Source organism: Corythoichthys intestinalis, chromosome 1 (assembly GCF_030265065.1).
Source record: "Corythoichthys intestinalis isolate RoL2023-P3 chromosome 1, ASM3026506v1, whole genome shotgun sequence".
NCBI lineage: Eukaryota > Metazoa > Chordata > Actinopteri > Syngnathiformes > Syngnathidae > Corythoichthys > Corythoichthys intestinalis.
This window is the reverse complement of record NC_080395.1, coordinates 347,750-360,639: the sequence shown is the minus strand read 5'-3', so window position 1 is coordinate 360,639 and position 12,890 is coordinate 347,750. Positions and strand designations below refer to the sequence as shown.

The window sequence follows — 12,890 nt, the reverse complement described above, 5'->3', positions numbered from 1 at the left end:
TTCCAGCCACTGGTATGTTTTCCCAATGTCAGCCACCCCCTCAATTTGTCGGTGGTACACACCATGCAGGGGCTTGTCCTTCCATGATATCTCCTCAGGGTCCTCCTCCTTACTGAGCTTCTGTCGCCTGAGCCATTCACCGAGCAGGTCATCACTGGGGGCCATTTTCATGATGTACTCTTGGAGGGATGTGGTTTCCTCCTGGATAGTGGCTCTGATGCTCACTCGTCCTCGGCCTCCCTCTTTCCGCTTTGTGGAGAGCCACAGGATGCCAGACTTAGGGTGAAATCCTCTGTGCATTGTAAGGAGCTTCCTTGTCTTGACGTCGGTAGCCTGCATCTCTTCCAGCGGCCAGGATACGTTGCCGGCATGGTATCTGATTACTGGTAGGGCATAGCTGTTAATGGCCTGGATCTTATTCTTGCAATTCAGCTGACTCTTGAGGACCCGCCTCACCCTCTGCAAGTATTAGGTTGTGGCAGACCACCTAGTTGCGTCCTCATGGTTCCCATTTGCCTGTGGGATACCTCAGGTATTTGTAGCTGTCCTGCACAACAGTTATGTTGCCTTCAGGTAGTATACATATATACAGGACTGTCTCAGAAAATTAGAATATTGTGTATTCTAATTTTCTGAGACAGTCCTGTATATTGTTCTATGTAAAGGACGTCAGCCAAGGTCGGCCCCCCACATTTTTACCACGCCAAATCTGGTCCCCTTTGCAAAAAGTTTGGACACCCCTGCTTTAAATGGTGGATTAATGTACAGGACTGTCTCAGAAAATTAGAATATTGTGTATTCTAATTTTCTGAGACAGTCCAGTATATATATATATATATATATATATATATATATATATATATATATATATATATATATATACCAATAAGTGGTTTTTAAGCACTTCAAAAGTAATTATTATGTTTTAAACATGTTACTGTCCCACCCAATTATTATTAAACTAGACTAAAGTAGAAAAATGCTTGTCTTTATTACATGCTTCATTGAGTTAGCAGCAAGTTTAACACGTTAAATGACAATTGACATGTGCGGCGCTTTGAAGTAAGTGTCTCTGGCTAGATCAAACCTTAACATCTGTCAATCATCGTTAACTTTAATAAACAACTCCAGTGCAATGCCTGACCGAGAAAAGCGGCAGAATCGAGAGTGAGCTACTACGTGATCGGCTCGGGACAGCTATAAAATATTGCATTGTTTTGTTTTGTTTTTTCTTTTTTCGTACATAGCATACAGACGTACTGTATGCAAACTGACCGAGCCGCCCGGCCACCCGCCCGCACGCTCACGGTGTGGGCGTGTCATTCGGTTGCCGAGCCATTGAGGACTTTGGTCTGTAACGCGCGGTATTTAAGTCACTCACTCACGCAGCGAAGAGACCACAAAAAGCACAAGAAGCTCGCGTAAGTACAACTTATACTGTCACTTGTTGGATAGTCCACAAATGGGTAGCTCAATTGACTTAAAGTTTGTTTGTAGATTAGTCACTTACTTTGGTTGGTTGGTTAACAAACAACCAAAAAATAATGCTTATCTAATATTTCATGTAGTTTTGAGTTTAGTTTGATTGGTCAGTTGTTTCGATTCAGTTGGTCTTTCGGCTCATAAATGACTGTAGGTGAATCCTCTGGTTGCTTGTTATCCCTATTTTTTGGAAACTGCCTATTTTTTTGTCATTAAGGGAAATAGTTATTGCACTGACATTTATTTTCAGTGCCAAGGATATGCGCTTGATAAAACAACTGTCTTTAGCTTCTGCTGAAGTCCCACCACTTATCAAGTCATAAAAACGCTTTTTGTTTCAATCTGAGTGATATTGGACCGCAATTGATAAAAGCAACTGACATCAACCTCTGCTGATATCTCACCAGATAGCCGGTCATATAAATGCGATAGCATTATTGGACAGAATTTGATCACCACTTTTGCTATCTGACCTACTTTGCACACACAGACAAAAAAAAACAAAACAATGCTTTTGGTTATTTTGTCTTCAAATATTAATATCTGTTTCAAAAGAAGTCATTTTATACCACAACATGAGATAACAAAGTAACAAGTGAGTTCCAATAGAAATAAAGATTGATCTGATCCTATGACCTAACCCAGGAAATGTTTCACCAAATGGTTTATGAGATCAAGTCACAATAAGTCAATAAAAGATGTCGTAAACAGATATCAGATCAACGGTCGTCTCGGTCCACGCGTCTCCAAACAGGAAGGATGGCTCTGGACGATGCGCGGAAGGAGCTGATCTTGAAAACGCTGATGGACCTGGGGGAGGCAGACTTCAAGTCCTTCCGGTTCTACACGCACCTGCCTGAAAGCGTACGTGAAAGTGGCGACCGAGTGGACATTAGCAACGAGCTGGTGAAGAAGCACGGCGAGAAAGCTCCGGACGAGACCGTCAAGATTCTGAAGAAGATCGGTAACAACAATTTGGCTGAGATGCTGTGCAGCGAAATGCTGGAAATCAAAGGTTAGTTGAACCACGCGGGGAGGCCTTATCCAATGGGCTCAGGTGGGCTGAAGCCCAGGGGCCTGCAATGGCAAAGGGTTCATCAGACAAACTGATTCCATCCCCCGCTTAACCACGCAACCAGAGGGTAGAGGGCACGCAAGTCCCTTAGCAACCTGGCTTGTCTTCTTAGCCCAGCGGCCGCTAGGTAAATTATGGTGTTCCTGCACACAGGACATCAAAGGAAGTAGAACACAAGTTGCTTGAAATCTCTGTGGAAGTCAACCACGAGATGAGGCAAACTTAGTTGTCCGTTCCAGACGCACGTCTGGAAGTAGAGTCGAGCTCCTGACAAATTTCAACTGTTTGATCCACTTCTCCATCGTTTTATAGTTTACAAAAACCAGGGCAGGGGACAATGAGTTGGTGAAATGGCTTCTTTACTTCTCTTTCTGGATGTGAAGTTGACCTATTCACGTCTCTGGTGGTTGTGTCCCCTGGGGATGGTCACAAGTTTGTTGATTTTTTTGTCCATAACAGGTCACCGGTGCTTTCTTCCAGGTGGCGTTTTCTCCATCCATGACAAAGATGATCAGATTGCCAGATTGAAAGGGGAACTGCAACACAAGTTGCAGGTTTCATACAACTTTGTTCCCGAGGGCAACACGGAGCACTGCAAGCAGGAGCAGCCTCTGGCGAACGTCTACACAGAGCTCGACGTCACCTACGGTGCCGACATCGGCTCCGACGAGTGGCGCGAGGTCCTTCGGACGGAAACGTGCGCCGCGGCTAAGGCGCCTATTCGGCCGTGCGACATCTTCAAAAGCGCCGACGGGAGTCCGAGGCCGATACGCACGCTGCTCACCGTCGGCTTAGCGGGAATCGGGAAAACCTTCCTGGTGCAAAAGTTTGTGCGGGACTGGGCCGGCGGAAATACCAACCAGGACGTGCACTTCATATTTCCCCTCACCTTCCACGAGTTGAACACGGACAAAGGGAAAAGCTTTACTTTGGCCCAGCTGATCCGACGCTACGTCTGCGAGAGCCGGCACATGAGCGAGGAGACGCTGAACAATATCTTTGCCGGGCTGCAGACGTCCGGGAACCGGGACTACTTAAGTAGCGGGATCAAGATCTTGTTTGTCCTGGACGGACTGGACGAGTGCAGCTTCAAAATGGACTTGAAGAACGAGATGAAAATGGACATCGACGTGACGAAGGCCTACCCGCTGGAGGTGCTCCTGGCCCATCTCCTCAAGAGGAACCTGCTACCCTGCGCCCGGGTTTGGATCACCACGCGGCCCGCGACAGTCAGCGATATCCCCTCCGACCTCATCGACACCAGAATAGAAGTGAGAGGATTCAGCGATTCCCAGAGGCTGGAGTACTTCAGGAAAAGGTTCCCGAATGAGGAGCGTGTCATTAAGCACATCCAGAGGTCTCGCTACATCTTCATCATGTGCCAGATGCCCGCCTTCTGCTGGATCACCGCCACAGTTCTTCAGGATCACTTCAAAGACAAGGAGCTTCCCACAATGCTGACCAACATATTCTCTGAGTTTTTGTCTTACCACCTGGTAAAGTCCAGAGAGAGACAGACTATGGAGTCTATCTATTACGTGAAAAATCTAGCAAAGCTGGCCTTTCGGCACACGATGAAAAAAAATCAGCTCTTTTACGAGGAAGACCTGGTGGACAGCGGCTTCGATTACGGCCAAGCCGCAAAACACTGCGGTTTGTTCACCGAGGTGTTTAGGGAGGTAGGTCCACTAAGGAGAATCCAACAGGGCAAGATGTTTCAATTCCTCCATGTGACCATCCAGGAGTATCTGGCCGCAATGTACGTGATGATGAGCCTCTTCCATGACAACAAGAACGTACTGGCCGATTCAGAAAGGTCACTGAAAGGTCTTTTCATGCCTTTTAAGCAGATGACAATCACGGAGGTCCACCAGTCAGCTCTCCAGAAAGCCTCCCAGAGTGACGGAAACCTAGACCTATTCCTTCGATTCCTCTTTGGCCTTTCCTTGCCGTGCGATCAGGAACTAGTCAGGAAACTGCTAAAGGCTCCTGCGGACTGTGGGCAAAGCATCTCAGACACGGTCAAGTGGATCAAGACGAAAATAGAATGGAACACTCCAGAGAAGAACATCAACTTGTTCTACTGCCTAAATGAGATGAAGGACGACTCCTTGTTGAAGCAGATCCAGCAGGACCTACGTTCGGGATGTGGGTCCTGGTGCGACATGACAAATGACATGTGGTCAGGCCTGGCCTTCTCTTTGGTGAACGACGATGAAACAATGAATTCCTTTGACCTAAAGAAGTACTCCTCATCGGCGTTGGGGCTCGAGATGCTGCTCTCGGTGGTCAAGGCTTCTCAAAAGTCATTGTATGTGCACTAAAGTCTGCCTGAAGTGCAAAACGCAATGGCAAATCAAAAATCACAAAAAAATCCAAAAACAAGTGCAAACTACAAACCTGAACGACGAATCAGAAAACTAAACAAAAGAAAGAAACAAAACTAGTAAAAATGCTTTGTGCTGCGGCGACGTACTACGCTTTCCTCAACTCGGGTCCACCATACCGACTTCCTGAATGCAAATACGTGATTGGATGCAATATGTCCATCCGTGATGACGCCGGCTTGATGCGAGACCAAAATGCGCAAATGTCGGCGGACGGACGCTCGGTATAAGATTTCCACAGCTTTGTCACCAGTAACTAACGGTTTCTTCATTTGGTTTTCTGATTTGTCATTGCATTTTGCATTCAAGGGCACCGTCCTAAGGTCAGCAGGCGTTAGGTTCGGCTCACTCTCACCACATCCTCCTTCTTGTGTGCTTCAGGCTTGACAAATGTAACCTGGACAAACACAGCTGTCGTCTGCTGGCCTCCATTCTCAGTTCACCATCCAACCTAAGGCATCTGGACCTGAGCCTGAACAATCTCTCGGACGAGGGGATCGAGATCCTCTCGGAGGGACTGGCCAGCCAACACTGCCTTTTACAAGTCCTCGAGTAAGCAGCTCCTCCAGTTACAAATCTTCTGTGGTTCCGGTCGACCCAACCGATCAAAAGAATCCTTGCTGTTTGTGGCCAAGGAAAAGGCAGACAAAAAAGTTACTTTGGGTAGAACCTTCACAGCTTTGATCAGGTCCCTTTCCTGACTTCAAGCAATGATCTAATTTATTGCAGTCTGTCAAGATGCAAGATCACAAAGCGAGGATGTGTCTCATTGGCAAAGGCTCTCAGGTCAAACCCCTCCCATCTTCAGGAGCTGGATCTTAACTACAACAATCTGTCGGACGAGGGGGTCAAGAGTCTCTCAGAAGGACTGGCAAGCCCCGGCTGCATCTTAAAAGTCCTCAGGTAAGGCGCTCCTCTAGTTAGAAATCTTCCTTTGTTCCGGTCAACCATGCAAAAGAATCATTGTTGTTATTGTACAAGAAAAAAGAAGACAAGAGTTACTTTCAGGATAGCCTTCATAGCTTTAGCCACGTTCCTGTACAACTTTCAGGCAATGAACTCATTTGTTTCAGGCTGGAACGCTGCAAAATCACAAAGCGAGGATGCGTTTCATTGGCCGAGACTCTCAAGTTAAAACCCTCCCATCTTCAAAAGCTGGACCTGAGCTGCAATGACCTTTGGGACGAGGGGGTCGAGGTTCTCTCGAAAGGGCTGGCCAGCCAACAATGTATCTTACAAGTCCTTGAGTAAGCACTTCGTCCGTGGTGCCGGTCGACCAGTCAAAAGAATCATTGATGTTTGTAGCCAAGGAAACGGCAGACGACAAAGTTACACTCAGTAGAATCTTCAAAGCTTTAACAGTGTTCCTTTCCTGAGTTCTACTACGATCTCATTTATTTCAGACTGGAACGCTGCAAGATGACGAAACAAGGATGCGTTTCATTAGCCGAGGCTCTCAAGTTAAACCCCGCCAATCTTCAAGAACTGGCCCTGAACTTCAACGATCTGTCGGACGAGGGGGTCGAGGTCCTCTCGACAGTGCTGGCCATCCCAGACTGCACCTTAAAAGTTCTCGAGTAAGGAGCTCCTCCAGTTATGAATCTTCTGTCGTTCCGGTTGACCCATTAAAAGAATCACTCCTGTTCTTAGCCAAGGAAAAGGCAGACAAAAAATTACTTTCAATAGAAGCGTTTCACCTTTAGATGAGTTCTTTTAAAGCCCTGACTTTTGAACAGAGACTGCCCAAAAAAAACCCTTTTCTTCACTTCAATAGAGAGTGTAGGGATCGAACACTTGGCAAAAACACTTTTGTGACCCACTTAAGACTAGCTACTAACTGTTTTTATGTTTCTTGTGCTGATTTGATGGGCCAAACTGTCATTGCTTTATGTTCTTGCTCGTACAAGTGTGCGCGCCATGATCGAGCTTCAGTTACGCTTTTGACCGGAAGTGGCAGTCACAGTGTCAGTAAAAAAAATGAAAAACTCTGTATAGTTCATTTAACCATGTTCTGACTTCAGGCAATTATCTCATTTGTTTCAGGCTGGAACGCTGTAAGATCACCAAACAAGGATGCGTTTCATTGGCCGAGGTTCTCAATTTAAACCCCTCCCATCTTCAAGAGTTGGCCTTGAACTTCAACGATCTATCTGACGAAGGGGTTGAGATTCTCTCAAATGGACTGTCTAGCCCAGGCTGCATCTTAAAAGTGCTCGAGTAAGGAGCTCCTCCAGTCAGAAATCTTCTGTTGACCAGTCAAAATAATCTCTGCTGTTATTAGCTCAGTAAAAGACAGGCAAAATGATACTTTCAATGGAACTGTCATAGCTTAAAGAGCATACGACACCAGAAAAAAAGTCTTAAATGGCATTACTATGTGAATTAGAATCATATTTTGAGACGATTCGACTATATACAACAATTTAGCAAAGCGCAGATGACGAGAAATTAGTCTTTTAATCTGCCGGTTAGCCACGCCTACAATTATAGGGCTTTAGCGTCCCCAACAGGTGGATGACGTCAGCGGTAGACTAGGCTCATCGGTTTTACTATTCAGCCCATTGAGGGGGAATTGTTCAGAACGAGGAAAACGAGACGAAGAGAGCTGCAAAATGTCATTGTTTCAGTCTCTCTACTCCCAATATTTTTACAGGATATTCTGTTTATCCAAGTATTTTCCCCAATAGCTATATAAATGGCTTGAGAAGGACCAGTCAGCCCGTCGAGGGGGAACTATTCACAATGAGGAAAACGCGACGAAGAGAGCGGCAAAATGTCATTGTTTCTGTCTCTTTACTTCAATATTTTTACAGAATATTCTTTTTACCCAAGTACTTTCCCCAATTGCTAAATAAATGGCATGGTCATGACAAATAACTTGTGCTAAATGGAATATAAAATAATAAAAATCCATTTATTCAAGACGACATGGCAAAATTACTCCATAATGGTCAAAACAGTCGACTTTACCTTTAGTGTCACACCTGCCGAACGATATTTTATGACACCTAAATCGGACATATGTCATTTCCCTTCCCCGGCTTCGGAGAATGTAAACAGACCAGAAGGAGTGACAGCTAGCCGACATGCTAACCCGAACCGAGGGATGTTTCAAAGTCTTCGAAGTGGAAAATCACACATAACTAGCCTGGATTATTTGACATGACGACCCGGTTGTCGAGTTTCTTTGCGGATCGGCAAACCGCCCGGCGGAGAGCAATTTACAGTTCGTTCCCTGGAGGAGGGTGGCTGGAATTGTTGTGTAGCTAACGTGCTAGCAGCTAACTGCTAATGAGCGTGAGGATAGCTTTTTACATGCCTATCAATGATCAAACGTAAGAAGTCCTTTATTTAAAGGAATTTTATAGTGTTTACTTTGTAATCACTGTATTCGTATTTGACATAATACAAAACAAGATGTTTACTCACTTCCTTGTAAATCCAATGGTCCCACAGTAAATATCCACGGTGAATGGGAACCTTTTGAAACTCCCAAAAGGCGCATACGCCTCTCCCGCATACAGAATGATTTTTCTGCAGCCGTTTGGCTGGCGTGATGCAAAAAATAAAAGTATTAATCCGCAAAATCAGCTGAATTCTTCGTCCTCATACACAACAGTACACTGTAGCGTGAAGAGGACGTCTTCTACCGTACACGTCACAGCGCCCTCCGAAGCCGGAAGTCACTCATTTTCCTGGCGCGGGATTCAAAAAACTAAATAAATATAGTGATCGCTTCCACACACATCCAAGCGGTCCATATCATTCAGGAGCATAAAATACCGCGTGTATTATGAAATAAACATGCTTTTTCGTGTCACAAGCACTTTAAGCCTGGCTGACTTTTTGACTTCAGGCAATAATTCGCTTTGTTGCAGGCTGTCATGCTGCAAGATCACAAAAGTGGGATGTGTTCCATTGACCAAGGCTCTGAAATTAAACCCCTCCCATTTCCAAGAGCTGGACTTGAGCGGCAATGACCTGTCGGACGAGGGTGTCGAGATCCTCTCCGAGGGACTGGCCAGCCCAGATTGCAACTTAAAAGTCCTCGAGTAAGGAGCTCCTCCAGTTACAAATCTTCTGTGGTTCCGGTCAGCCGATCAATAGAATCCACTGCTGTTGTTAGCCAAGGAAAAGGCAGAGAAAAAGTTTCACTCAGTACAACCTCCAAACCTTTACTTAGGTTCCTGTCCTGACTACAGGCAATGATCTCATTTCTTGCAGGCTGTTCTACTGCAAGATCACAAAGCGAGGATGCGTTTCATTGGCTGATGCACTCAAATTAAAAAATACCCATCTTGAAGAGTTGAAGCTCAGCGGAAATGACCTGTCAGACGAGGGGGTTGAGAACATCTTGAAAGTACTGGACAGCCCAAACTGCATGTTAAAAGTCCTTGAGTAAGGAACGCCTCCAGTTAGAGCTCTTGTGTGGCTCCGGTAGACCAATCAAAAGAAAGCAGTAGCTCAGGAAATGGCAGACAAAATGATACTTTCATTGGAACCTTCGTACCGTCGACCATGTTCCCTTCCTGACTCGGGGCAATGATCTCATTTATTGCAGGCTGTCAGACTGCAAGATCACGAAGCAAGGATGCGTTCACCTGGCCGAGATGCTCAAATTTAACCCCTTCCATCTTCGAGAACTTGATCTGAGCGGAAACGATCTCTCGGACGAGGGGTTTGAGATCCTCTCGGAGGGACTGGCCAGCCCACACTGCATCTTAAAAGTCCTCAGGTAAGGAGCTCCTTCAATTAGAACTCTTTGTGCTTCCCGTCGACCGATCAAAAGAATCACCGACCTTATCAGCCCAGAAAAGGGCAGGCAAAATGTTGCTTTCATTATAACCTTTAAAGTGCCTACGACAGGATAAAAAAAAGTCTAAAATAGCTTTATTATGTGAATTAGAATCATGTTTTGAGACGATTCGACTATATACAACAATTTGGCAAAGCACAGATGACGAGAAATTAGTCTTTCAATCCGCCGTTTAGCCACGCCTACCATTATAGGGCTCTAGCGTCCCCAACAGGAGGATGACGTCGGCAGGGTCATGGTTTCATCTGATTTACAGGGTGTTCCAAAATGGTTGACCCCATTCTAAATGCCCATATCTCGGAAACTGCTCGATGGATCTTAATCAAACTAAATACGCTTTATGTTGAAGTTCATAAGTTTTATTGGTTACATTTACAAAGAAAAGTACAAATATTTGTTGGTTCTATGACAGATTTTCAAAAATGTTCAAATTGAGCGCAGCCTGCAAAATGCCTTTTCTTTTGAAGTGAACGGCATTTCTTAACCTGAAAAGATAGAAGTGCCAAACGTTACACACAAAAACTTGAAACGTTTCTACACAAGCTTTGAAAATTTGTGGTAATTCCAACGAAAATTGTCAAAAATATTGGCCTACGAAATGGGGCCAAACATTTTGGAACACCCTGTAGAATTCAGCCCATTGAGGGGGAGTTATTCAGAACAGTGAAAATGCGACGACGAGAGCCGCAAAATGTCATTGTCTCATTCTCTCTACTCCAATATTTTTACAGGATATTCTTTTTATCGAAGTATTTTTTCCCTAATTGCTAAATATATGGTATGGTCATGACAAAAATTATGGAAGGGTTATGGAATATCAAAAATGCATTAATTCAGTACGACATGGCAAAATTACTCCATAATGGTCAAAACTGTCGACTTCACCTTTACTGTCGCACCTCCCGAATGATATTTTATGCCACCGGAATTAGTCCGACTTTTGTCATTTCCCTGCCCCGGCTTCGGAGAGCGTAAACAAACCAAGAGGCGTGACAGCTAGCTGACACGCTAACCCGAACCGAGTGATGTTTCAAAGTCTATTCTCGGCTTTCGAAGCGAAAAATCACTCAAAACTACCCGGGTACATGTCAAAGGGCGGCGAGGTTGTCGATTGTTTCTGCCGATCGGCAACCTGCCCGGCGGCGAGCAAATTACAGCTCGTCCCCTGCTGCGGGCAGGAGAGCACGTTTACCGGGGAATTACCGCCAGACAAACTGGCCGACGTCAAAGCAACGCGTAGCTGCCACATTGTCAACACGAATATGGCGTAAATCACAGGTGTAAAACCGATTCCAGAAAGGGCCTAGTGGGTGCTGGATTTTCTTCCAACCGATAACGCGCAGAGAGTTTAACCAATGAACTTCCTGCTGAAACAAGCAGCACCTGACAAAGTTTAACTGATTACACATGTAAAAGATCTAATTGGTGAAAAGGTGTCTTCATTGGTTGGAAAGCAAACCTTCACCCACTAGGCCCTTTCTGGAATCGCTTTGACACCGGTGGCGTAAATGAATGCTTAACTAGTCGGCGACGATGTAAACAGTGAGAGAGCAGTTGCTGTGCAGCTGACATGGCAGGATGTGTCTGAGGAGAACTTTTCTACATGTCCGTCCATGATCAAACGTAAGTAAATATTCCTTCATTTAGAGAAAGTTTGTGGTGTTTACTTTGTAATCGCTGTATTCGCTGCCATTTTTAACACAAAGCTGCAATTTCTGATGGGGTGGAAAATTTGACAGAACACCGGGCACACGAAAAGGGCAATAAGCCAAGTATAGCGCTCTCAAGCCACCGGTTGTCGGCCAAGTGGCATTCTCGGTGGACAAGGAGCACATCAGCCACAAAATGCAGGCAACCTCCGTATTAAAACGTGTGCCATGATCCCAGTATTTGACATAATACAAAACATGATGTTTACTCACTTCCTCGGAAGTCCAAAGGTCTCACAGTTGTCGCACACTTGTTTTGGCCGATGTCGGGGTGAACGGGAACTAGGGTTGGGCATCGAGCATCAAGCATCGATGGGAACCGGTTCTAACACTCCGATGCTCCTGGAATCGTTCGAATTTTTATATTTCAATTCCTTGTTTCGATACCCTGACCGAGCGGATAAAAAATTGCTCAAGTTTAAAGACAGATATTTATATAAGTTATAATTAGCCCTGTGAGAAGTTCATTTAATTAAAAAAAAAAAAAACGTTTAGAAGTTAAGACTTTGATAAAACTCTGAAATTTTTTGGACCCTGCATTTTTTTGGGGGGGGGGACCCTGCTTCTTAAAAGAATCGGAATCGGGAATCGTTCGGAACCGGAATCGTTCAATTTCAAACGATGCCCAACCCTAACGGGAACTTTCTGGAACCCAAAAAAGGCTCACAGGCCTCTACCTGGCGCAGCTACAAAAGCATGCAGCCGTTTGGCTGGCGTGATGCAAAAACTAAACAAATTAATCCACAAAATCAGCTGAATCCACAGTCCATCTGCATGCTATAAAGCAATGCTGTATTGTGAGACGCTGACCCGGGTGACGTCACATTCGCGTTCGTCCTAAACCCGAGACTGAAGGCGGAAGTCACTCATTTTCAAAAATGAATTCAAAAATTGAATATATAAAACAATCGCTTCCACACACATGCAAGCGGTCCATTTCATTCAGGAGCATAAAACATCGCGTGAAATATGAAATAAACATGCTTTTTGGTGTCATACGCACTTTAAAGCTTTAATCGTGTTCCCTTGCTGACTTCAGGCAATGATGTCATTTGTTTCAGGCTGGAACGCTGCAGGATCACGGAGCGAGGATGGCTTTCATTTGCTGGGGCTCTAAAGTTAAACCCCTCCAATCTTCAAGAGCTGGTCCTGAAATTCAATGTCCCGGAAGAAGAAGAAGAAAGGAGTGTCTTGTAGGAGGTCAAAAGGGATCCCGCTTGGAGATTGTCTAGTAGGATCCAAACAATCCTGCTTGTAAGAGTGTTCGTTCAGGTCCGATTCAGACTCTTGTGTCTTTCTTCAGCTTTCACCGCTAGCAACATTTGATTCCTGGCGTCAGGACCGGCGAGTCGTTCAAAATGTTGACTTTTCATTACTTGAAGACGTCAAGTTGAATCCGTTTGGTCTAAAAGCAGCTGTAC

The 12,890-nt window shown here is 45.1% G+C and overlaps 1 protein-coding gene across 1 annotated transcript; it reads left to right on the top strand.

Annotated features, from left to right (window-relative positions):
- Positions 1 to 2,241: 2,241 nt before the first annotated feature.
- LOC130923069 (NACHT, LRR and PYD domains-containing protein 14-like) lies at positions 2,242 to 12,890 on the top strand. The gene is made up of 12 exons (XM_057848490.1): positions 2,242 to 2,497; positions 2,900 to 2,902; positions 3,065 to 4,868; positions 5,326 to 5,496; positions 5,674 to 5,847; positions 6,018 to 6,191; positions 6,348 to 6,521; positions 6,988 to 7,161; positions 8,823 to 8,996; positions 9,169 to 9,342; positions 9,506 to 9,679; positions 12,531 to 12,890. The coding sequence occupies exons 1-12, from the start codon at positions 2,242 to 2,244 to the stop codon at positions 12,664 to 12,666; spliced, it is 3,588 nt and encodes a 1,195-aa protein (XP_057704473.1). The 3' UTR covers positions 12,667 to 12,890.

What these genes read in the sequence shown, in the direction of transcription:
- LOC130923069 (XM_057848490.1), top strand. Translation starts at nt 2,242, where the DNA reads ATGGCTCTGGACGATGCGCGGAAGGAGCTGATCTTGAAAACGCTGATG. An exon ending in TGCACCTTAAAAGTTCTCGA is followed by an intron (nt 6,522 to 6,987) that starts GTAAGGAGCTCC and finishes CATTTGTTTCAG; the next exon opens with GCTGGAACGCTGTAAGATCA. An exon ending in TGCATCTTAAAAGTCCTCAG is followed by an intron (nt 9,680 to 12,530) that starts GTAAGGAGCTCC and finishes CATTTGTTTCAG; the next exon opens with GCTGGAACGCTGCAGGATCA.